Source organism: Galeopterus variegatus, unplaced genomic scaffold (genome assembly GCF_000696425.1).
Source record: "Galeopterus variegatus unplaced genomic scaffold, G_variegatus-3.0.2 Scaffold2073, whole genome shotgun sequence".
NCBI lineage: Eukaryota > Metazoa > Chordata > Mammalia > Dermoptera > Cynocephalidae > Galeopterus > Galeopterus variegatus.
In genome coordinates, this window is record NW_007728184.1 from 97,430 (window position 1) to 121,544 (window position 24,115).

At 52.0% G+C, this 24,115-nt stretch overlaps 2 protein-coding genes across 2 annotated transcripts in view; both read left to right on the top strand.

Annotated features, from left to right (window-relative positions):
- Positions 1-2,191, top strand: part of LOC103596693 (IgGFc-binding protein-like) — a 19,358-nt gene extending 17,167 nt beyond the window's left edge. The window contains exons 11-13 of the mRNA XM_008580389.1: positions 389-567; positions 1,401-1,585; positions 2,103-2,191. Coding sequence (XP_008578611.1) covers positions 389-567; positions 1,401-1,585; positions 2,103-2,191 — 453 coding nt within the window. The remainder of the gene's footprint in view (positions 1-388; positions 568-1,400; positions 1,586-2,102) is intronic.
- Positions 2,192-20,074: 17,883 nt separating this feature from the next.
- FXYD3 (FXYD domain containing ion transport regulator 3) lies at positions 20,075-23,555 on the top strand. Its single transcript, XM_008580358.1, is given in 9 exon segments — positions 20,075-20,134; positions 20,231-20,284; positions 21,688-21,720; positions 21,815-21,838; positions 22,638-22,733; positions 22,765-22,799; positions 22,801-22,859; positions 23,180-23,217; positions 23,351-23,555. Coding segments are annotated over 8 exon segments (345 nt in total). The 5' UTR covers positions 20,075-20,134; positions 20,231-20,244; the 3' UTR covers positions 23,371-23,555.
- The last annotated feature ends 560 nt before the right edge of the window (positions 23,556-24,115 follow it).

The following is a 24,115-nucleotide window of genomic DNA, read 5'->3' on the forward strand; positions in this document are numbered from 1 at the left end:
AGGAGCTCAGATTGGGACAGGTGGAGTTTGAGGTGCCTCTTCGCCCTCCCCCCATCCCAGAGTGGCCTAGCAGCAGGATGTAGCAGCCTGGAGGTCAGGGGCTGGAGATGGAGATTTGGGAATGGTCAGGAGACAGCTGGGGTTTAAAGCCATAAAAGTGATGAGAAAACTAAGAGAGAGAAAATGAAGAGAAGGGGGTAAGTTGAGCTTAGGATATGTGAGGTTTGAGGTACTTGTTGACATTCAAGTGGTGACATGGAGAGACAGCTGGATACGGAGACACACAAACCCTGCTTGTGGTGGGGGTCACAAAGAGGCATGTGGACAGCATTGGGTGGGGCTGGGAGGTGGCAGGAGGAGACCGACCCTGAGCTCCTGCCACCCCCAGGTGGATGGCCAGGTGGTGAGCTCCCTGGTGCAGCTGGGCCCTGAGGCCCGCGTGTGGCAGGAGCAGGATCAGGTGCACTTCAACAGCCGCAACACGCTGGTCATGCAGGTAGGGCCCGAGTACCGGGGCCACCTCTGCGCCTCTTTGGCAACTTCAGTGGTGACCTCAGCAACGACAAGGTACTCCCCAGCGGGGCGCCTGCCCCCAGTGATGCTGTCTTTGGCAATGCCTGGCAGACCTGGGACAGCCAGCCAGGGTTGGCCTGGGCTGCGGGCAAACAGTGGACACATAAGGAGTGCTTCAAGAAGGACAGACAGGCTGAAGCAGGGGCCACTAACAGCAGACATGTGGGTCTCCCTAGAACCAGGAACAACTATTACACTCACTTACAGATGGGGAAAACTGAGGCACAGAAAGGAGAAGTATTTGCCCAAGTTCCCACAATAGGAAATGGTGGAATGAGGATTTGAGCCCAGGCAGCCTGGCTGCAGAGCCCTTGATCCTAAATACTCCACTCTACCACTTCTCGAAAAGGAGGCAGGAAACATTCCCCTCGCCGAGACTTAGTCCTGCAATGTCCAAGTCTGCGGCCACTGGCCACATGTGCTGTTTACATTTTAATGTAGATTAATTTAAACTAAATTAAACATGTGGCTCCTCACACTAGCCACATTTCAAGTGCTCACTAGCCACTGGTGACTAGTGGCTATGGTATTGGATGACACAGATTTGGAGACTTGTCCAAGCAACAAAGCTGGGATTTGAAACCAACAAGGCTGATTCCAGACTCCACAATCTGACTAATGACTACCCTGTGCTGAGTGACAGGACGACAATCATTTGATACCACGGGTTGGGGTTTTTTAATGTTTCCAGGCTGAGCCAGAGCTGTCAGAATCTGGAAGGGAGAGACTAGCAGGGCTGGAGGAGGAGGGCAGGTAGGGGCTGGCCAGGCCGGGAGGCAGGAGATTAGGCTTGGAGGTGGCTGTGCTGAGTCCCTGTGGTCCTCCAGCTGCCAGCAGGACACTAGGGCCACCAAGACCTGCCAGGACAGGCCCTGGGTGGAGCAGCTCTGCAGAGTTCTGACGAATCGCACAGGGCCCTTCGCCAAGTGCCACTGGCACGAGGACCCCACGTCCTATACACAAGCTTGCGTCTTTGACCTCTGCCAGTATGGCATGGGGAACCGCATGCTGGGTGCCACCCTGAGGCCTACGCTCAGCCCTGCACCCTGCACAGCGTTCACTTGCCCGAGTGGCAAGCTGGCCTGGGATGCAGTAGGTGCCCCTTCACCTTCTCCAGCCCCAGCTCTGACAAGGCCCTTGGCCCTTGGCCAGCTACATGCCACCTTTCCCTGCTGATTGGAGCCCCTCATTCCCAGGGATCCCTGAGCCCTGCTTGGGATGGTGACCCAAGACTCAAATCAGAACCAGGACTTCCCTCGGCCCCTTTCTAATCCCACCTCCCTCTTCCCTGCACCTGATCCTCAATTGTCTGAATTGTTTATCCTGTGCCATGATTTTTAAGTGACCTGTGGACACTATATAAATAACAAACTACATGGTGGGAAAGCATTAGTTAGGAACAATAGCGGTTCGGGAATTGTCCTGTGGTCTATTCCTGCCCCCTTTCTGCCCACCACCCATCCTGGTTTTTGCTTCCTCAGTCAGAGTTTCAGGATAGTGGCCCCTGGGCCATCTTTCCCCTTCTCCAGGTGTGACATGTCAAGTCAACAGCTACTACAACTTCTGTGGGCCACCCTGCCCAGCCACCTGTGCCAGCCTCAACTTCTCCATGCCCTGAACCCGCCAGTGCACAGCGGGCTGCTTCTGCCATGAGGGCTTTGCCCTGGAAGTGGGCACTTGTGTGCCCCACTCTCACTGCAGCTGCCACCTGCAGGACCACTACATCCCTCTGGGTGCTGAGATGCTGCTCATAGCCACCTGTGACCAGAAGTGTGTGTGCCATGGACCTCGACATCCACCCGAGTGCCACACTCATGCTTGCGGGCCCCAAGAGCTCTGCTGCCAGTGCGGTGGTGTTTGGGGCTGCCACCCCACATGCTACAGGACACTGTGGCTCTGCAGAGACCCCCACTTGCACACCTTCAATGGGACCCCACACCCAGTTTCAAAGGCCTGCCTGGGATGCATTGGCCAGAACATGCTGGCTCCATCACACCCCATTTGCCATCTGGGTGGGGGTTAGGCACCAAGAGCCCAGGGGTGTCACATGGGCCCAGCAAGTGGATGTGGACATGGCAGGATGTCGACTGTCTCTACTGGCAAGACAGTTTGGAGTGGTCCAGGTAAACATCACCCAGCTCTAGTCCTGAGTCTAGGAACTCTGATGACTAATGACCATAAAGAACAGCAGGCAAAGAAATGGCAGCCCAAGAGCATTCCCTTTGGAGAGAGAGATACTGGGGTTTTGTCACCCTTAGAACTGGGCAGAGTGCCCCTGCCCCGGGCCTGCACTTCAGAGGGTTCACTCTGGCCCCTGACTGCACCCCTCCCCACAGCTTCAGAGTCCGAGGACCTCAGGAAACCCCCCGGAGCCTGTGCTCCCTCCCCCACCCTCTTCTAGACCACACTTCAGGAACAGGAATTCCCTATCTACAAAGCTCTGAGCCACTTCCAGGGCCCACCCTGGCCATGTCCCCAGATCCATCCTCACAAAAGTGGACCATGAGGCTGATGTGACACGTCTAGGCCCCATTGCAGGAAGTGGGTGGGAACCAGGCTGGACTGAGCAAGCACAGGGCTGGCAAGAGAAGAGGTGTGCCGGGGTCAGCCTCTGCTCGGGTGCCACATCCTGTCCGGGGACTCTGAAGAGTCAGAACATCTGAATTCGCCCCTGGTCTCCAGGATATCAGGAAGGTCTATGTATCAAGGCAGGAGGACAGAACATATGTCATTTAACAATTTGGCAACTCTATTTGCAACTCGTAAACATGAAGACAGTGAGATGTGGGCCTCCATTTCCCCTCTTGTTTTGGGCCCCCCAAGGTGGGGGGCAAATGGGTATTTGGCCCACCTGGGTGCTTAGTTGGTGCTCTAGCAGGCAACGTGGTGAACTGGTGATGCATGTGGTGCTGGGCCCAGGGGGCCTGGATTCGAATCCCACTGTGCTATTTGCTAGCCGTTGACCTTGACCTAGTGGCTTTACATCTCTGTGCCTTGGTTTCCCATCTGTAAAATGAGAGATAACAGTACCTACCTTGTATGTGAGGATTAAGACGTGTAAATTGCCTGGGACAAAGCTTTTTGTAACGGCATTAAAGTGTTTGATCAATAAATGAAACATGTAACTGCAAAGTCAAGCCAGCTTTCTACTGGTGATCCCAGCAGGCAGAGTAAAGATACAGTCTTTTAAAATCTTGAATCAGGGGCCAGCCCGGTGGCGCACTGGAGAGTGCGCCGCTTGGGAGTGCGGCGGCGCTCCTGCCGAGGGTTCGGATCCCATGTGGTGACAGGTTCCCGCTCACTGGCTGAGCGCGGCGCGGGCGCGACACCAAGGGTTGCGATCCCGTACCGGTCAGTAAAAAAGACAAAAAGGAAAAAAAAATATATTGAATCAGGTCTCATCTCTCCTATCTCAAAGCCCTCCTGTGGCTCCATCTCATTCAGAGTGAAACCGTGGCCTTTGTGACCCTGCAGAGCTGGTCCCTGTCACCTCTCTGCCCCCATCTCCTCCACTTGCTCCCTCAATCTGCTCCAGCTGCACTGACCTCCTGCTGTTCCTCCAACACCCCAGGCAGGCTCCCACCTCAGGGCCTTTGCACTGGCTGTTTCCTCTGCCTGAAACACTCTTCCGTGATGTCCTCACATAACTGATGCATTCTCATCTGTCAAGTCTCAGCTCAAATGCCACCTCCTCCGAGAAGCCCTCCCTGACCACTCCTGTGAAAAGAGCCACCCCTTCCAGTCTTCCTCTCTTATAATCACTCATTTATTTTCTTCAAAGCATTTGTCGGGCCGGCCCGGTGGCACACTGCTACAGTGTGCCGCTTGGGAGCGCGGCGGCGCTCCCGCCAAGGGTTCGGATCCCACATACAGACCGGTTCCTGCTCACTGGCTGAGCGAGGTGCGGGCGCAGCACCAAGGGTTGCGATCCCGTTGCCGGTCCCGGTCCGGTACGGGCGCGACACTGAGGGTTGCGATCCGTTGCCGGTCACGAAAAAAAAAAAAAAAGACAAAGCATTCGTCCATTTCATAAGTCATCTTTTCCGTTTATCACTTCTTTGTTTATTGTCATTCTTCCTCTCTATAGAATAGTTCTCTAAGGGCAGGGACTTTGCTGACAAAAATCCCTGGGAGAAAGACAATAAGCCAATACATAAGTAAACTTCTGGTATGTCAGAAAGTGATAGTTTGTTCTGGAGAAAAACAAAGCAGGGGAGGGGGCAGGAGGGGGCCGTGAGGGTGTTGCCCTTTAAGGCGGGGAGAGCAGGGAGGCACTGGAGCAGAGGCTGAAGGAGGTGAGCGGAGGAAACCGCCAGTGCAAAGGTGCAGAGGCTGGAAAGGTACCTGGTGTGGAGGAGGAACCACAGGGAGGCCCAGGTGGATGGCGCAGCGTGAGCGAGAGCGCGAGGGGTGAGTGAGACAAGATGAGGACAGACAGGTGGCAGGGGCTAGTTTCACGGGGCTACACAGGCCACGGTGAGGAGTTTGGATTTTATCCAAGTGTACTAGAGAGTCAGGGGTTTTGAACAAGGGAGAAACCGGATCTGATTTATGATTTTAAAGGACTCATTGGGTGCTATGTGAAGAGCGCATGGCAGGGGCAGAAGCGGGGACCTGGGAGAGGCTGGTGTCTGGGCAGGGCTGCCTGATAGCCTGGGTGTCTGTGTTCCAGTGAATGGGTCCCAGGCTGGCCTGCCCCTGATCCTGGCTGGGGGCATACTCTGGGCCTTCTCCACGTCCTCACCTGTCACCATTCAGGCAGCCACCGGCCTCTCTGTAGCCTTTCACGAATCCTGTGCCCTCTGGGTAACAGTGCCTGAGACCTACACTAACACTCTCTGTGGCCTGGGTGGGGACTTTAGCATGGATATTCAGGATGACTTCAGTGGCTCCGAGAGCATGTGGCTCTCTGATGCCCACAACTTAACTGTAGGCCTCACCCTTTTGTGCCCACCAGACAAGGCAGCTCTATATACATCCTTCTGTGAATTGCTGGGTGCCCATGATGGTCCCTGCAGGGCCTGCAGTAAGGACATGGAATCTCAAATCCACGTGGAGAACTGCATCCATGACCTCTGTGTCATAGGGGACTCACAGGAGACTCTGTGTGCTGTGCTGGGGAGCTACGCCCAGGAATGCCAGCGATGTGGCCTCACCACGTAGCCCTGGAGACACCTTGTGGTCTGTGGTGAGCAGGTGTTCCCAGGGGAGGGTCTTTCTCAGCCTGATCTCACCAGCTGATCCAATACCACCTCCAGATGTCCTCCTAGGTCAGTGCCACCTGAGTTAGCTACTGCCTGTTGGCTGTCCTCCTGAAGACCCTACCTTCTTAGAACTCTTCAGTAATAATGACAGATGACACTGAATGCTACCAAATCAGTCAGGATAGTCTGGGTTATGCTGCAGTAACTAACTTGAACATGACCCAACATGACCAGGGGTTGTTGTTTCTCTCTCCTAAAAATTCCACAGTCTTCTTCAGGGCACCATTGGAGTTCACTTCCATCCTGTGATGCCACCCTAGCAACATGTGCACCCCCGCTCTTCAACCTTCATCTTGGAAGTCACCCACGTCATTTCTGCTCATGTTCTTTGGCTGGAAGATAGGTCCTGCCTATCTTCAAGGGCAGGGTGGAGGCTGGGAAAGGAAGTACATGGGCATTGAATGGGCTGTAAGTGACTGTGTCTTGTGTGTTTTCTCATTCAGTCCTCATAACAACATGCTGAAGGAAGTGTGGTTACTATTTCTGTTTTACAGATGAGGAAACTGAGGCACAGGGAGATCAGAGAGTCAGCAGGAAACACAATGCTTTGACTCCCTGCTGCCTTTGGGCTAAAGTGCAGGCCCTTTAGCTGAGCACTTGGGCCCTCTTGTGGACTGACTTGCCCCTGTCTGCTGCCCTTCACTTTTTTACCCTTGGGGATCCTGAAGTATGTATAATTCCCACACCCAGTTTCTTGCTGCTCTTTAAGGGTTCAGAAGCCCAGTGCCAGTGGGGCCAGGCAGGCTAATGGGTGAAGTGGGCTGGGGAGGGCAGGTGGATGTGGGAGTGTGTCCTGCCTATGAGAGCTTGCATTTTTTGCCAAGTGGGAGTATGGACTCAGTGGAGCCCAGTGGCCTTGTTTTGAATCCCAGCTCCATCACTCTGTAGCTATGTGACCTTGGGAAAGTCACTTATCTTCTCTGGGCCTCGGTTTCTTCATTTGTGAAAGAAAAAGGGTAATGAAAGTCCATATCTAATGGAGTTATTGTGAGGTATAAACAAGAAAGCGTGTGAAAGACAGGCTCCTGGTAACTGTTCAATTAAAGGTCATTCTTTTAATTGGCAAAATGGCAATGATCTTTCATAGTTTCCAGCTAATTCAGATTTCTTCAGTGAATTTAGGAAGAAAATATTAAGAATTATGAGAGATAACATCTAGGAGAAGCATAGAGGAGAGCTGGGCATATAGTCAGTGCTTAGGAAGTGTTATCTCAGACCCATCATCACCACCATCACCACCATCACATCACCATCAGCATCGCCACCAACACCATTATCAACACCATCAGCACCAGAACCATTATCACCACCATCACCAGCACCATCACCACCATCATCACCACCATCACCATCACCACCACCATCACCACCATCACCATCATCACCATCACCACCACCATCACCAGCACCAGCACCATCACCAGCACCATCATCACCATCACCAGCACCATCATCACCATCACCACCATCACCACCACCATCACAACCATCACCATCACCACCATCACCATCACCACCATCACAACCATCACCATCACCACCATCACCACCACCACCACCACCATCACCACCACCATCACCACCATCACCATCATCACCATCACCAGCACCATCACCAGCACCATCATCACCATCACCACCATCACCATCACCACCACCATCACCACCATCACCATCATCACCATCACCAGCACCATCACCAGCACCATCATCACCATCACCACCATCACCATCACCACCACCATTACCACCATCACCACCATCACCATCACCATCATCACCATCACCACCATCACCACCACCATCACCATCATCACCATCACCATCATCATCATCACCACCACCATCACCAGCACCATCACCAGCACCATCATCACCATCACCACCATCACCATCACCATCACCACCATCACCACCATCACCAGCACCATCACCAGCACCATCATCACCATCACCACCATCACCATCACCATCACCACCATTACCACCATCACCACCACCATCACCACCACCATCATCACCATCACCACCATCACCACCATCATCACCACGTCACCACCATCACCATCACCACCATCACCACCACCATCACCACCACCATCATCACCATCACCATCACCATCACCACCACCATTACCACCATCACCATCACCACCATCACCACCACCATCACCACCACCACCACCATCACCACCATCACCATCACCATCACCACCATCACCACCACCACCATCATCACCATCACCACCATCGCCACCACCATCATCACCATCACCACTGTCACCACCACCATCACCATCACTATCATCATGTCACCATCATGCCTCCACTTTCACTTCTTTGCTCTTATGACCTGCCCTTGGCCTCTCAACCTTCCCTCTGCTCCCTTGGTCTTCTTCTTGTTGGAAATGCTCAAGAATAGTAATGCTTGCCTAATTATTTAACCCTCATCTGTCTTTTTGCAGAGCTGGCCTGCCCTCCCCATGGCCACTACAAGCTCTGCGGCTCCTCCTGTCCCAGTTCCTGTGCTGAACCTGCCCTGCCTGACAGCCGCCTGATACCATGCCAGGAGGGCTGCAGTGTGACTCAGGCTTTGTGTTCAGGGGCACTGACTGCGTGCCTCCAGCCCAGTGTGGTTGCTGCAGGGTGGGCAGGTGCTACCTGGCTGGGGAGGTCTTCTAGGCTGGGGATTGCTATGAGTTATTCTTTTGCTGAGGCTTCCACCCATGCCATGCACTGCTTCTCCTCCTCCTGAAAGCCTGGGCAGAGATGACGGGTGCTTAGGGGCATCTTTGGGTGCCACCTGCTCTCCCCTGGCATCTGCCAGGCAAGCAGGCACTTGCACATCACCATCTTCAACAGGAACAACGTTGAGTTCCCAGGCACTTGCGCTTCTTTTTTTGCCAAGTCCTGTGGCGCTTCCAGCTCATTTCCCTTTTTCAAGACAGAACTTGGGAAAGAGAACAGGCCTAGCAGCCCCACTATATTCATTTCAAAGATGCCTATCCAGGTTAACGGAACCCAGGTTTGTCTGCAGACAGAGTTCTGACGTGGCCAGAGTAAGCACTTACTGGCATCTAGAGATTCTTGTACTAATTTAAGCTAAAAGAAATCCATTGGCTCAAACTAAGTAAAAATCATGTGATATATCCTAGTGAAAGTACAGTAGTTCAGGGTCCACAGAATTTCTCTGTATACCAGTTTGGTTGTTTTGTTTACGAGTAACAGAAAATCTCATTAAAACTAACTCAAGTCACATTTTTAGATTACAAACTGGAAATTCCAGAGGGAAATCAGGCATGGTTTGATCAGAGTGCTAACTCAGTTTCTCAGCATTTCTCTTAATCTGTGGTCCTCTACAGTATTAGTTTTGTCCTCAGGCTGGTTTTTCCTGTGCTGGCAAAAAGACTGCTGAGTTTCCAGGCCTCAAATGTGTACTCTCCACTGTCCAAAACCCAAATCGTTTCTTACCACAAATACTAAACAAAATTCATATGCTTCACTTTGATTGGACCCCACTGAACCAATTGGTGCAGCTCAGAGATTGTCTTAAGCCTACCCGATCCTATCCTCAGGAGCTGTAGATGGGAGAGATTTCTCCCACCCACAACCCTCACAGCTGCTTCTTGTAAGGAGAGGATAAAATGGGAGCCCACCCCAGTGCCCTCACATTCCCCAAACCAGTATTTCTTGCTGCAACAATCTTCAAAGAATGTAAAAGCCCTGGTAAACCTTCACTCTGAGACCCGAGACTTTTGTCTGAAACTTACAGGGGTGGACGTGTTTTCCACGCCTGAGAGACCCTGCCTACAAGAGTTCCATTGTCGGCTGTTGGAACACACACAGCCACACCCCTGCCACCCCTCCCCCTTCCAGGAAGGGAACCAGCTTTCAGAATTAGTCACTCTGGCAGTATCTCACACAACAACCCCATTGAATCCAAAGGGCAGCCCTCCAGGGTGAGTGCTATTATTATCCCAGTTGTTCAGATGGGGGAACAGAGGCCCAAGAAGGGAGACTTTCTCGCCTGAGTCTACACAGTAAGAAAACAGTGGAGATAGGATTCGAACCCAGGCTGTCTGGCTCTGAGTTCCTTCCCTCTCCACCTGTGGGCCTACTGTGTACCCCCAAAGCTGTGACCGACTTAAGCAGAGTAGAGTGCTTGATTCATCTGTAATGGGGCCTGGGATATACTAACTCTCAAGAATGATTTTTCACTCATTCACCCAATAAAGATTTCCTGAGCAACTACTATGTGCCAGACCCTGTGCTCTGTGCTAGGGAAACAGGAGGGAGTGGGCAGCCAAGATCCCTCCCTCATGGAGCTGAGATTCCAGAGGGGAGAGAGACAAACGTCATCAGTGTGTGTATATTACATAGTATGTCAGGAGTGATACATGTTAGTGCTATGGAAAAAAATAAAGGAGATACGGGATGAGGAGGGGTGGTGGTGGTTTCCAAGTGGAAGAAGATGTGGCTTTAGATTGGCCAAGGAAAGCCCTCTTGAGAAGGTGATGTTTGAGCAAAGCCCTAAAGAAAGAAGATGAGGGAGGCACCTGTGTGCACATCTGGGGAAGACTAAATCCAGCAGAGGGAACAGCGAGTGCAAAATTCTGGGGCTGGGATGGTGCCTGGGGTGTTGGAGGGACAGCAGGGAGGCCACCGTGGCTGGAGCTGAGTGAGGGAGGGAGGGATGGAGGGAGGGGAGGAGATGATGAGGTCAGAGAGGTGAGGGAGGACCAGACAGAGGGAGGACTTACAGGTCATGGGTCATGATAAGGACTTTGACTCTTACCTGGAGTGAGGTGTAGCCAGGGCAGAGCTCTGAGCCAGGAGGGCCCTGACCTGACTCAGGTGTTCACAGGATCTCTCTGGCTGTGGGTGGTAACAGACGGTACGGACAGGGACAGGAGCAGGGGACCAGGGAGGAGGCTGCTGGGATGTCCAGGCAGGAGGGGATGGAGGTTGGGCCAGGGCGGGGGCAGTGGAGTGGGCAGAAGTGGTTGGTTCTGGAAATACTCTCTGGGGTCCTATTCCTCTTCAAACCCTGCTGTCTGTTCTTGGGGCCCTCAAAGTTACGTGGGCCCCTGATGTCCTTTTGTCACCCCCTGAACACGTGTACACACATACACACACAGGTGTGGCCAGACCTGGGTTAGACTCCTGACTTTGACCCTGAATTAATTGTGTGACTGAATGACTAAGTGACTAAGCCCCATGTGCCATGATTTCCTCAACTGGAAGAATAATGCCTGCCCGGCAGGCAGTGGGCCCTGCAGCTACATGCCTGCTCCGGGACTCTTAGCTGAAAATAGAGAGACACAGTCAACAGCAGCAGGCGAACGATTCAGGCATGTGCAGGGCGTGCAGAGTTGGCTGCTGCTGGGTGCAGCACCCTCTTCTTGGACGCCCAGGTGGAGAACTGCAGACTCACCGCCCTGCCTCTGCAGCCAGGCAGAGCCTGCCAGCCCTTGTGCCAGCCTCGGAGCCTCAGGCCCTCACCGGGCCAGGCAGGGCAGCCAGGAGGGCTCAAGTCACCCACAGCTAGGAAGGGGCAGAGCAGGGCACCAAAGGGGACTGTGAACTGATCCAGGAAGAAGGAAAAGGAGGACATTGTGGGAGGGCAAAAAGAAGATAGATTTTTATCTAAAAGGGGGATTATGTGTAATATTTAATATATAGTATGTTTAATATACATAAATATATAATTTCCTAAGTTCAATTAAATTCTGTTTGTCTAACTTTTAGGTTACCCAATTCTAAATTTACCTTTTCCTCTGATGTTTTGGTGGTATTTTTTTACTTGCAACTTATTATTTTGTGTTAACTCAAATGTTATTTTTTCCCAATTAAAAAAATTTTTTTTAAACTTTTATAGAAAATTTACATAAGCAGTGCAATGAACCCAAATACCTTTCCTGTGGAGTCACCCATTCTTAGCCTATTTTGCCTCATTTGCTTTGCATATCTATATCTACATTTACTATTTTTTTCCGAGTTTCTTATATCTCAGAAATCTTTTCCTGCACCTATGTATTTGTCCAGGTATTTTCCAAAGACTCAGTCTTCTTCGTTGTTGTTAGTTGACTCACAAAGCCTAATTTTTTTTTTTTTTTTTTTTTTTGCCACATGCCAGTACTGGGATCTGAACCCTTAACCTTCAACAAAGCCTTTTAAAGCTTTTCCTCTGTCGTGCTATCTCCCCTCACTGTGAGCAGCTCTGCCCTCCCCACCCCACCCCCTCAGCTCCTGCCAGGCCTCACCTGATGAGTGGGGGAGGGGACAAGAACACCTTTCTTTTCTGATTTAACAACTATTTCAGGAGCACCCACTACACACCAGGCATTGTTCTATAATTCAGATAAAAATCCTTGGGAGGATTAATGTGCTAACAGGGGAGGCAGATAGTCCAAAAAGCAGAGAAGTTTCCTAGAAATATGCTTTGAAGAAAGAAAAGTCACAGGGGATTGAAAGGGCAGAGGGTGGGTGCCATTTAAAACAGGGTGGTTAGGGAAGGCCACATGAGAAGGTGGCATGTAAACCAGGACTTGGCATTGGAACCAGGAGTGATTATGCAGACCTGGGGGGAAAAGAACCCCAGACACAGGGAAGAGCTGTGGCAAAGGCACTGGGGCAGAAACAAGCCTGGAGTGATCCAGGAATGGCGAGGAGGCCCAGGTGGCTGGAGCAGAAGCAGGAGTGACAGTGGCGGTGGGTGGACCCTGAACCTCCCTGAGTTTGCCTAGTTCCTAAGATGGGGGGGCTCAAAAGGGGAGAACCAGGGCCTTATCCAACCGTTGGACACATTTCATTTGGTCTACAAAGTGTTAAGAAAACTGTAAGTCAGTTACCAACCTTTAAAAATCAGGAGATTTCATCATAAAAATTTTAGCTTCTCTTGGTGGGTGATGACATCAAAGCCACACAGGGGGCAGATCTCGAGGGGGCCTGTAGACCCTGGGCTGCCCTGTGTGGCACTTTTTTTAAAAATAAGAATATTAATAAATATTAATAAATAGACCCTCGGCTGTCCTGTGTGGCATTGTTTTTTAAAATTTATTCATTTTTTAAAAATATTCATGAGATACAAAGCTAATTGTCACTGGGTGCATGGGTAGTTCAGTGGTAGAATTCTCGCCTGCCAAAGCTAATTGTCACCCCTCGTGCCCATGATGTGAGGGCCAGATTCATACTGGGGGCATACCCATTACCAGAAATTACTTTTGTACCCTGTGCCCCCACCCAATTATCCCCCAACCTCCTTCCTCCTCCCCTCTCCCCCCCACTCTGCTTTGTAGCCCTAGGAATGTTCCCTCTCTGTGTAAGACCACGGCACTACTGTGGTCTTTCTTTCCTTCCTTCTTTCTCTCTTAGCTCCCACATGTGAGTGAGCACATGCGGTATTTACCCCTCTGTGCTTTGCTTATTTCACTCAACATAAGTTTCTCCAGGTTCATCCATGTTGTTGCAAATGGGAGTATTTCATTCTTTTTTATGGCAGAGTAGTATTCCATGGTGTAGATATACCACAGGTTCCTTATCTGATCATCCACTGATGGGCATTTAGGTTGGTTCCATATCTTGTCTATTGTAAACGGAGCTGCGATGAACATGGCTCCTGGAAGCCAGGCAGACAGCGATGTGCCCACAGCCACACCACCCCCAAGGTGGCAGGACAGGGCCACCTGCCAGCTCCTGCTCTTCTCCCACAGGTGCCGAATCCTGAGACCACAGGGAGCAGCTCCACAGAGCCCCAGGAAGCCTCATTCACCTATTGGTCTCTCTGTCCCCATCTCGCCCAGGAAAAGGGACCCTGGAGGACCACTGCCACCAAAACTCCCCAGCCCCCTGGCCTGGCCTCCCAGCCTCTACCTGGGAAGGCAGGGCCCGGCCCAAGCAGAGCCCCTCTCATGGGGGAGGGCTTCCTCCAGCTCCCAGACCCCAGGCCGGCCCACCTGGAGCCTATATCTTTGCCAGGAGCTGCAGAAACAGTCACAGCCTTAAACAGACAACAATAAAAAAAAATTTTTTTTCCAGAAAGTTTCACTGGTGAATTCCATTAAACAGTTAAAGCTGAAATATTACCAATTTTGGATACATTCTTTTAAGGAAATAGAGAAAAAAGGAAATACTTTCTTTTTTTTTTTTCCCCTTTTTGTCTTTTTTCGTGACCGGCAACGGATCACAACCCTCAGTGTCGCGCCCGTACCGGACCGGGACCGGCAACGGGATCACAACCCTCGGTGTTGCGCCCGCACCTCACTCAGCCAGTGAGTGGCCGGTCTGTATGTGGGATCCGAACCCTCGGCGGGAGCGCCACCACGCTTCCCAAGCGGTGCACTGTAGCAGTGCGCCACCGGGCCGGCCCTTAATAGTCTTTTTTTTAAAAATTCTTTAAAAAGATCAACAAAATTTGCAAACCTTTATCTAACTGAACAAGAAAAAACGAGAGAAGACAGAAATTACTAAAATCAGAAATAAGGGATAGACGCGGTAGAGCAGTCGCTGCTTCTGTTACACTGGAGTGAGCTTTGAGGAGAGAGACGTCCTCTTCTTTTTTCGGTCTGTGCTGGTGACTCGCCTTGTGTCACTGCAGTCGGGTGTCTGGCAGGCCGCCTGCACGGTAGCTGTAGCTACTGATGTGGCATCGAGCTGCTTGGTGGCAGCTGTGGCTGTGGCAGTGGCTGTCGTGGGCCACCCGCGAGGGGGTGGTGTTTTCTGCGTGCTCCTCGCCTGCCTCCCGGTGGAGGGGGCTGCCCTCACTCCTGCCCGGGACCCCAGGCCTGCTCTGTTTCTTGTCTGCATCCGGGCGAACAATAAAATCATTGACCCCAAATTAATAAAAGATTGAATCAATGACTACGTAACACCCTGTGGCTTTCTTTGATTTTGTGCTTTAATATGGCATTTCTGAAAACTTTGTGATGTTCGAAAACTATCTGTAGGTTTGGTTTTTCTCATTTTGCGAGAATTCCTGGGATACTGAGAAATCACGGCCAATCATAGCTTCAACAGGTTCTTCAGGGCCAAATGATTTCAAAAGCAAACTCAGGGGAAAATATTTTAAATATTTTCATTATCTATATAATATATTGATATATGAAACATATAATATGTGTGCATTTAGAATATGACTGAAGTCAAGTCAGCCAGGAAGGCCCACTCCAAAAGAGACCCAACCCCGGACAGGCACAAGTGACTGCACGTACTCCACACCCTGCAAGCCTTTGCCAGGGTCTCAATGTGCCCCTCCACACGGGGGCTCAGTCCTCCTGGCTATAACCCCCCAACACACACTTGGATGTGGTATGTTCAGGTCCAGCCTAGGAATTATTTATGGTTGGCCTGGGTTGGGCATCAGCCCCATAAACATCTGTACATCAGAATGTAAGATCATGGTGACTAAAGATCCAGGAAATAAAGTTGTCAGAAGTCTTTATTGGTGGTCCCCCAGGCTGAAACCAGACCTTAGATGTGTTTTGTCCAAACTGCATATTTTTTTTAAAAAAAATCTGAGCCATCTTTTAATACTGGAAATCGCCCATTTTCAGATTTCTGACATCTTTTGAAAATATAGCACTGATTGGCTGGAACTGTGTAGAGGTGATCCCTTAATTTTTTTTAATTGAACTTTTAAAAGATAGAACATTTTACAGTAGTGCATGAGAATATAAAATTCAAAAGGCAGTATAGGCCAACTGCCAAAAATATATAAATAAAATAAAATTCAAAAGGTACAAGAGGGCAGGCAGGTGATGAAGAGTGGGCCTCACTTCCACCCCATCCTCCGGCTTCCCAGTTCCCCTTCCCAGAAGCAACCATGGGTGCCAATCTCCAGAGATATTTTATTCATATACAAGCATATGCCTATACATTATTTCCCCCTCACAATGGCAGCATACTCCACACTTTACCTACACCAGGTATCTGGGAGATATTTCTGTATCTATCCAAGGGGCTTGCTCCAGCCTTTCTTAGTTGCCACCATGTCTTATGGTCTCACACCTGTCCCGCGTCACTCGTTCACCATTCTTGCCTGGCTCCTCTAGCATCTGAGTCGCAGACTGTGGTCCAGATGAAGGACAGAGCACTTTCACCCCAGCCACGTGCACAGGTCCCCACCGGCTCTCTGACGCCTGCAGTTCCTAGGCCTCCCAGCAGAGGGAGACACCACTCCATTCCCAAGACCACCAAGGGGTCTTCCCAGGGACACTCGATCTTGAAGTCTTCAGTCGGGGCACGAGATGCTATGTGCTTAGACACAAAGTCCCCCTTAGCTGGACTGGGATCCCACCCATCCACCCCCAGACCTCCCCTTCCTCTGTTTCTCTCTCTCCATGCACCTCCTACTTTGAGCCCCGCCCTGAGTGCTCCTTCCGCTCCCTCCTCCTCCCATTAAGGAGGGTGGGCCCCTCCTTAAAGAGAGTGGGAGGAGGCTTTGTCCTAGTCTAGGGCCTGGGGTTGAGAAATTGCCCAAGGGAACCGCCTAAAGAAAGCACGTAGCTGGGTGAGCATTCCTTGCCCTCATCCCTCCCTAATGAGGGATGAACTAGGGGGTTCTTTTTCCTGCCCTCAGCAGACCGACCAGTCCCTGGCAGAGCCTTGAACTTCAAGCCCCCTTTCCTTGTTCTGTGCTGCACACTCCCAGTAGCTCCCTCTCCCTGGCCTGGCTCCTGCGGCCCTCCTCCCCACCCCCACAAGGGTGTTGGGGGTCGCCTGGAGTCCATCTGGTGGCCAGTACAGAGCCACCCCTTTCCTGGCCCTGCCCCTCCCTGTGACCCCAATCCTCCGCCAGCCACTCAAAGGCGCCTTGTTCTCTATCCAGCCCCCAGACAAAAGTCCCTCTGTCCAAGAAGGCGGAATTGGGGGGAGGGGGCACCCCCAACTGGGACCATGTGGGGGCCTGCACAGACCCCAGCCGGAAGGAATGCTGTGAGGAGGAGGGGCAGGAGAGGGAGAAGGAAATAGGGGGAAGGCGGAGGGAGCCTGGCCCAGTGCAGAGGGGTCTGACCTGGAGTGGTAGGCGGCCCCCTACCCCAACACCCTGCCCGCTCTATAGATCCAGGCATCTGGTTCCCAGCACCCTTGGGAAGAGCCCAGGCTGGGAAATTCTGGCCTGGTGACTGGGAGCCAGTTCTCAGTCTCCCCAGGGCAGGGTGGGGGTTAGGGCCTGGTCTAAGATCCCACATCCCCCGACCCCCACCCCTGCTCATTGTTCCAGTTTCTTTCCTGCACCCACCCCTACCTGCATCTCATGACCTTGGTCGCACCAGCGTCTTCTACTGACCCTCAAACTGTGTCAATGGCAAGATGTGTCCTGGAAGGGGACTTTAAGGCCCCCATAATTGCCAGCAATCTTTTTCCGAAGCAAAACACACAATCCACACATCACCTTCCTCCAAGACCCTGCCAGAAGAACGTCTGATGCTAAGGACCCGAGAACCTCCCCGCTTCAAGGTCCTTTTGTGGACACAGGAGATTCCAGAAAGCCCCTCCCTTAATTCAAGGGATTGCGTTCCAGCCATTTTATTGTCCTTTCCTCTTCACCTGAAACTGCTGTGACCTTGGTGACCCTGTGGACCTCCCTGCCGCCAGTGGCTGGGAGGGGGTGGAGCTGTCTCTTTAAGAGCAGGAATGGGGTGGGAGAGCCCCTGAGCCTTAGGGAGTACGACTTGTTCTCTACCTGCCCAGGTTTGCTTAGGGCGTGGCAACTGTGGATAAAGGCAAACTCAGGCCTGGTAGCCCCGATTTCTCCCTGAACCTGCGTGAGACACACAGGTGAGCAGCTGGGGCCCCTCCCTCCAAGCCGCCTTGGCTTTGCCTCCAAATTCTCCCTGCCTCTCCCCCACCACTGCCCCTACCACTTAGTAGCTCTGCTGTTAAAGACCCTAGAATCCTCCCACTTTAAAGTCCTTTTCTGGGGGCAGGAGATTGGAGGCTTCCCTAGTATGACCCTCTCCCATCATTCTCTTCTCAGGGACTGGGTGAGCCAGTTAGGGTGAAGGTAAGACCCAGAAGTGGGATTGGGGTGTCTGGAAATACGAGTGGTGTCTGGGTAGATTGGCAGTGTCTGATGGACCAGAGGTATCTGGATTGGGGGTACCTGAGTGGATGGGAGTGGGGAGCGGGTGCCTAGGTGGATGGGGTATCTAAGTGGACCAGGGCTATCTAAGTGAACGGGGTGTGCCTGGGTGGATGGAGCATGAGTGGGTGTCTAGGTATTGGGAGCATGTGGGTCCTGGAGACCTCTAGGAAAAGGGGATGGTGCTGCCTGGAGAAGCTGTGAAATGGGCCGCTGGCTAGGAGATTTCAGGGACGCGGAGGGGAAGGCTCATTCTGCACAGTCCTGAAGCTGGGGACATTCTCCACCATCATGGAGAAACAGAGAGGCAAGCAGAGGCAGAGACAGTCCTCAGGATGGCCTTGGGACCTCCATGGCCAGGAAGGAGCCAGGAGTGGGGACCGAGAGCATCCAGCTGCAGTGCTGCCTTCCCACCAACTGTGGTCAGTTCAGGATTGGCCCAGGGGCCTCTTCTGACAGTGGCCTGAACAGGACAGTGAGGGCAGGCACCCACCTCCCAGCTCCCAGCAGCCTCCGGAAAAGCCCTGGCTGGAAATGGCTGTGCAGAGGTCGGGGTGCAGCTGAAATCATCCACCAGTCTCCTCTGTGTGGGGATGCTGGAGATGCCGTGGGAATGGGGAGGAGTGGGGGCCTCACAGGCCAGGGGTGGCTTGGAGGAGCCCCTAGAAAGAGGCTTAAGAGGTGAAACTCAGCAGTCACTGGATGACAGCATATGACAGACAATAAGCAGAATTCGCAGGGGTTACAGGGTTGCAACAATAACGTGGGATAATGATGGTGCCAACTTCATCAAGCTGCGAAGATTATATGGGTGAATGAATAGGTGTCAAGAGCTAAGAACAGTGCGTGGCATGCGGTAAATGCTCAATAAGCATTAGCTGTTATTACTAGTATTAGCACCGTCATGGTAACAGAGCCTCATGAGTGGCTTTAGACAGCAGGCAGCCCCTTTACCAATCTGTGCCGGAACCACCCACTCCGGCTCTCCCCAAAACTCTTTGGGGTCCTAGATGCCTTGATAATGCTCCCCAAAGCTACAGGCCCTCTTCCTGCAGAAAACAGATGCTCAAATTAAAATTATGAGTCCAGCATGCAGGATTAATACGGAAGCTGAGAAGATTCCCGGGACCTGGGGCAGGCACGTGGAGACAGTAGTCTGTGCGCATGCAGTAAAGCACCTGCACCAAACCCCTCCCTGAACACGTGTTTTGCCACTGGTGAAATGGGGACATAATAGCTGACCTCAGGGGTTGTTGGGGGTTCAGTGACTGAAAGCACAGCAAGGTCATTTGGCAGTGTCCAGAGAGGTGAGGCGGAGTGTTAACTCTTGCTATCAAGATGGTGACAACGTATGCTTTTTGCAGCTGGGCAGGGAGCAGGGAGAGGGCAGGGGGTGCACAGAGGCCAGGGGGCTTATAGCAGGCACACAGGGTTGTAGGAGGACAGGACAGCTACCAGGGCAGCAAGGGGAAAGAAGAGTACTTTATTCTAGGCAGGCCTACCAGGGGGCAGACAAGTGTTTGCTGCCAGGAGGAGCTGGATAGGGCCTGGGGAGTGAGAGCAGGGGCTGCATGGGATGGGGGCCTGGGCTAGGCTGGGCCAGGGGTTAGGGATGGGTGGGGGAGGGTGGGGACTAAGGTTGGGCAGGGGCAGTTGGGACAGAAGATGGAGCTGGAGCTGCAGGAGTTTGTCCTCCCCTGACCCTCTACCCCAGCCTCATGTTCTCTCCCCACCCACTGCCCTGAGCAGCCCAAGGAGCCAGCCCCATTCCCCAGCCTGAAATCTGCAAAGCCTGGGCAGAGCCCGGCAGGCTCTGAGCTGTCTATGGGAGAGGCTCCCAGGAACCCGGGCCGCCTGCCACCTGGCACCCAATACACTATTTCCCAAAACACCCCGAGGCCCTGACAGTCCTGAGTTAGGAACAGCAGCTGGGGAGCCAGGCCTGTTTAAATCCTGCTTCCTGGCCAGGTGACCCTGGGCACCTACTTTCACCTCTCATAGCCTCAGTTTCCCCATCTGTAGGATGAGGATAACAACAGGCAGCACCTCCCTCATTTTGTTGCCAGGGTGACTCACTCAAAGCCTGAAGTCTGTGTCCAGTGAGTGATTACAGCTGCTTCCTCATCAGGTCTGAGTTCTCACCCAGCCCCCGCTTCACTGTGTGGCTCCTTCTTATCTCTCAGCCCAGGGAGTCTCAACACCAGCCATGCCCTGGGTGGGTGCCGGAGAGGAGGGTGGTGGGAACCAGGGGCACAGAGCCCAGTATCCTGGTGGCCCTGCTAAAGCTGGACCCACCTCCGTGCCCCTCTAGGCCAGTGTTCTAACATGCAAGAGGTGGCCCTGAGCCTTCTCGTCCTCCTGGCAGGTGAGTACCCAACCCCCAAAATGCTCTTTCCCCTGGATGCCCCAAGTTGGGTGGTGGCCAACCCTCCTGCGTGTGTTTGTGTGTGTGTGTGTGTGTGTGTGTGTGTCATGCTTTTCTGCCTCCCCTGGGGAGGTGTTGGCTACTAGGCCAACATGTTCTTAGTGACTTCAAAGGACACACAGGATAGGGCCCCTTATAGCAGCAGCTCACACAGCTACAAAATCACCATCTTGCCCGTTCTCTTGTAAATCTGAGGACATGAAGGAGAAGGCTCAGCCCAGTGCTACTGTGTCTTTCACATCTCCCCAACACTTTTATTACAAGAGTTAACTGGGAGCCTAGTGGTTGTGTAGCAAGTGACCAAAACCCTCTGTGCCTCAGTTTCCCCATGTGCAAAAATGAGGGGAATGATAGCACCTACTCATAGAGTCACTGCAAGGATTAAATGAGTTAGTATTTGAAAAGTGCCTAGAACGGTGCCTGGTACGGAATAAGTTCTGTGTGTTTGTGCTTTAAATATAATTAAAAAGTATTAATCTCTCTTCAACAGAGTTTAGCCCCAGAGCTAAGGTAGCCCGCTGCTTCCAGCCAGAATTTAATCCTAGTCTTTTGCTCTCATTGGATTTCTTCTTCTCCATTACACTGGGCAAGACTGGTATTCCATTTAGGGTAGTGAGGTAAAGTTGCATTTTTATTTATTTATTTTTAAATTGAAAAAATTTTTTAAGGCCAGTCAAGTGAGCCAGTGGGAGTGGAGAAGGAACAAAGAAATCTGTAACTGGCTGTGATCCATTAGTTGTAAACACCACTGTACTTGGTCAGGCCAAGTTGCATTTATTTTTTTTTATTTTTCGTTTATTTATTTATTTCCTTTAATCATGGTGAAAATGGACCAAGTTGCATTTTTATATAAAGGATATTTAAGTATATAAGAGTGAGTCGTTTTAAAGTTTTTGGTGAGCAAACAGCAGCACAAGATGTGGCAGAATCAGGAAGATGGGCCACAAGAATGAATGGATTTGAGAAAAGAGGGCACTGGAATGGAAACTATCTGTCATCTTGACAAGAAAAGTCCTCTGTATCTGCAGGAAGCATGCATTAACCATGTGTCTGGAAACATAGGAGCAAGTGGTGGCCAAAACCCACCTGGCTTAGCACCTATTTCAGGTGGCAAAGTGCTGTTATGACTGGAAGGTGTGGGGCAGAGTGGGCGAGTCCACGACTCCATGGGCGGATGTGCAGAGGCAGCTCACCTGGGGCAGGACCCCTATGCCCTGGGAGGTGGGGAACTGTCCCCCATGGGACCCTCTCCTGAGGGCCCTGAGGCTTCACTGGCCGTTCTGAGAGGCTTGGCTGAGGCCAGCAACACCATCCCCCCCTCCTTCCCCGCTTCTCCCCACCAGGCCTGCCTGCCCTGGATGCCAACGACCCTGAAGGTGAGTCAGATTGGGCGCCTCTACCTGTCCCACCCCCAAGTTCCTCCTGGGACCCCTGCATCCTGGATTCATTTTCTTTTTTCTTTCCTTGCAGATAAAAACAGTCCTTTCTACTATGGTGAGAGCTTGTGCCCCCACTTCACCTCGCCCTCAACCCCACATACTATTTTGTGCCAAGGGTCCCACACAGGGTTGGGTGAGGGTCTGATGTGGCTGGTACAAACAGGGGCAAGGATAGGAAGGGGTTAGGACTGGGCCATCGAACAGGAAACACAGTGGATTAAACGAACAAGAGATGGCAACTTGGTCTTTGGGAAGATTCTATTCCAGCAAGATAGTCAGACACAGCCAGGAAGTGGGGACAGTTCACAAGAAGCCATTGTTTGGTTCAAATCAACTGCTGAGAGAAGGGTTGACTTGAGAAAACTTCCTGGAGGAGGTGAGCTACTCCACCTTCAGGTTCCACCAATCTGCACCCCCTCCTCGCTCCCCACCCCTCCTCCACCCCCGTCACTCCTGCTCCAGCCACACTGGCCCCCTGCTGTCCCTCAGGCACAGCAGACTCCCTTCAGCCTCCGGACCTTTGCTCTTGCTGATCCCTCCACCTGGAACACTTTCTTCCATATATCCACACAACTCCTTCCGGCCTCTGCTCAAATGTGGCCACCTTGGAGCGGCCTTCCCTGACCCCTCTCTCTAAAAGGGCCGCCCTCTGACTTTCTATCCCCTACCCTGCTTGATTTTCTTCAGACCGCTTATCTCTGCCTGAACCTACTTGACATGTCCTGTTTGCTGGTGCAGGGCTGGGATTTTTGTCTGTTCTCTTCTAGGTGCTCAATACCTATTTGTCAAATGGATGGGGGGATGGATGGGGAGGACACAGGCTGGCATTGAGGTCCGTTCTGCTTTTCTCCTAGACTGGCACAGCCTCCAGGTCGGTGGGCTCATCTGCGCAGGGATTCTGTGTGCTTTGGGCATCATTGTCCTCATGAGTGAGTGGAGGAGCTGGGGGGGGGGGGGGGGGGGGGGGGGGGGGGGCAGGGTAGCAGGAAGGGCAGGGCTGTGGGTCCCCTCCCCTGAACATTCCACCTGTCCCCAACAGGTGGAAAATGCAAATGCAGGTTCAGCCAGAAGCCCAGGTAAGATGGGTTCCTGGCATGCCTGCCTCATGCTGGATAGGTGCTTTTCAGGGTCAAAGAGCTAAATCTGGAAGAAAGAGGACAGGCCTCCAGGCTCTGCCCTGGAGAGTTCCTACCACTAAGTTTTCCCAGGTATATTATTCATAGCTGATAATCATCAGAGGGCCCCAAATCCTGAAAAGCATTGGTCCCCAGGATTGTACAACCCTACAAAAGAAAAATAGCCAGGAAGCCATGTCTGGACAAGCTTAGAATCCTCTAGTCCTGAGGGGGAGGACAAATGGGGGTGGATACAGATCTCACTGGGTTTGTTTCTCTAGTCACCGTCCAGGGGACGCTCCACCTCTGATCACTCCAGGTAAGACTGGGACAGCATGGGGCTGAGGGGAACATGGGAAGGGAGGGGTGCATACGCGTGTGCACGTGGCGCATGCACATTGGGAGAAAGAACTCTGTCCACCTTCACAAGCTGACCCCACCACTTCTCCCAGGCTCTGCTGATAACTGCTGAGGATGGACCAGCCAAAAGAGCACATGCAGGGGCTTGTTCTGTCCCTATGTCCTGGCTCAGCACAAGGGTCTGAACTCTGAGATGGAATTCTCCCTGCTTGACTCAGGCCACCTTGCCAGGGTCTTATCTCACCTCTCATTGGAGGGGTCAATTTTTAATCTAAAATGATTTTGCCTTCTGCCCAAGCAGCCTCAAGACTCCTTATGTGGGCACAAGGGTGGGTTTGGGGGGCCAGGAGAAGGTGGACCTGAACTGGGGGCTGACATCAAAGCTGGCACCGAATCTCTTTGCTGGGAAAGGCCTGCTCCCTCAAGACTTGGTAGAGGGCATAGGGTCTGCCCTCTGCCTCCATGGCCATGGGAGCCTCATGTGTACTTTAACATTTTCTAGCAGCCAAATATGGGACACTTTTGAGAGTGAAAGAGACCCCTAACCAAATGGAATGCTGGGACAGCCAGGTGGACACTGGGGCTATCCCAGGAAAACTAAGATGTAGGATCATCCTACCGTGATGGGAGTACTCAGTTTATGATTATAATAGTAAGACACCTAAGACCCTCTCATTCGCCCCTGAGACCCCACCTTATTATGAAACCTTTCTAAATACTCAGATGTACCTGAGACCTTTAAGTAATTCCCAATGATGCACCTAATAATATACAATGGCCACATGATATAAGAACTTCCAACGAGCTTCAAATTCCCTTGATACTCCCCAATACCTAATAAGGCATCCAGAATGTTC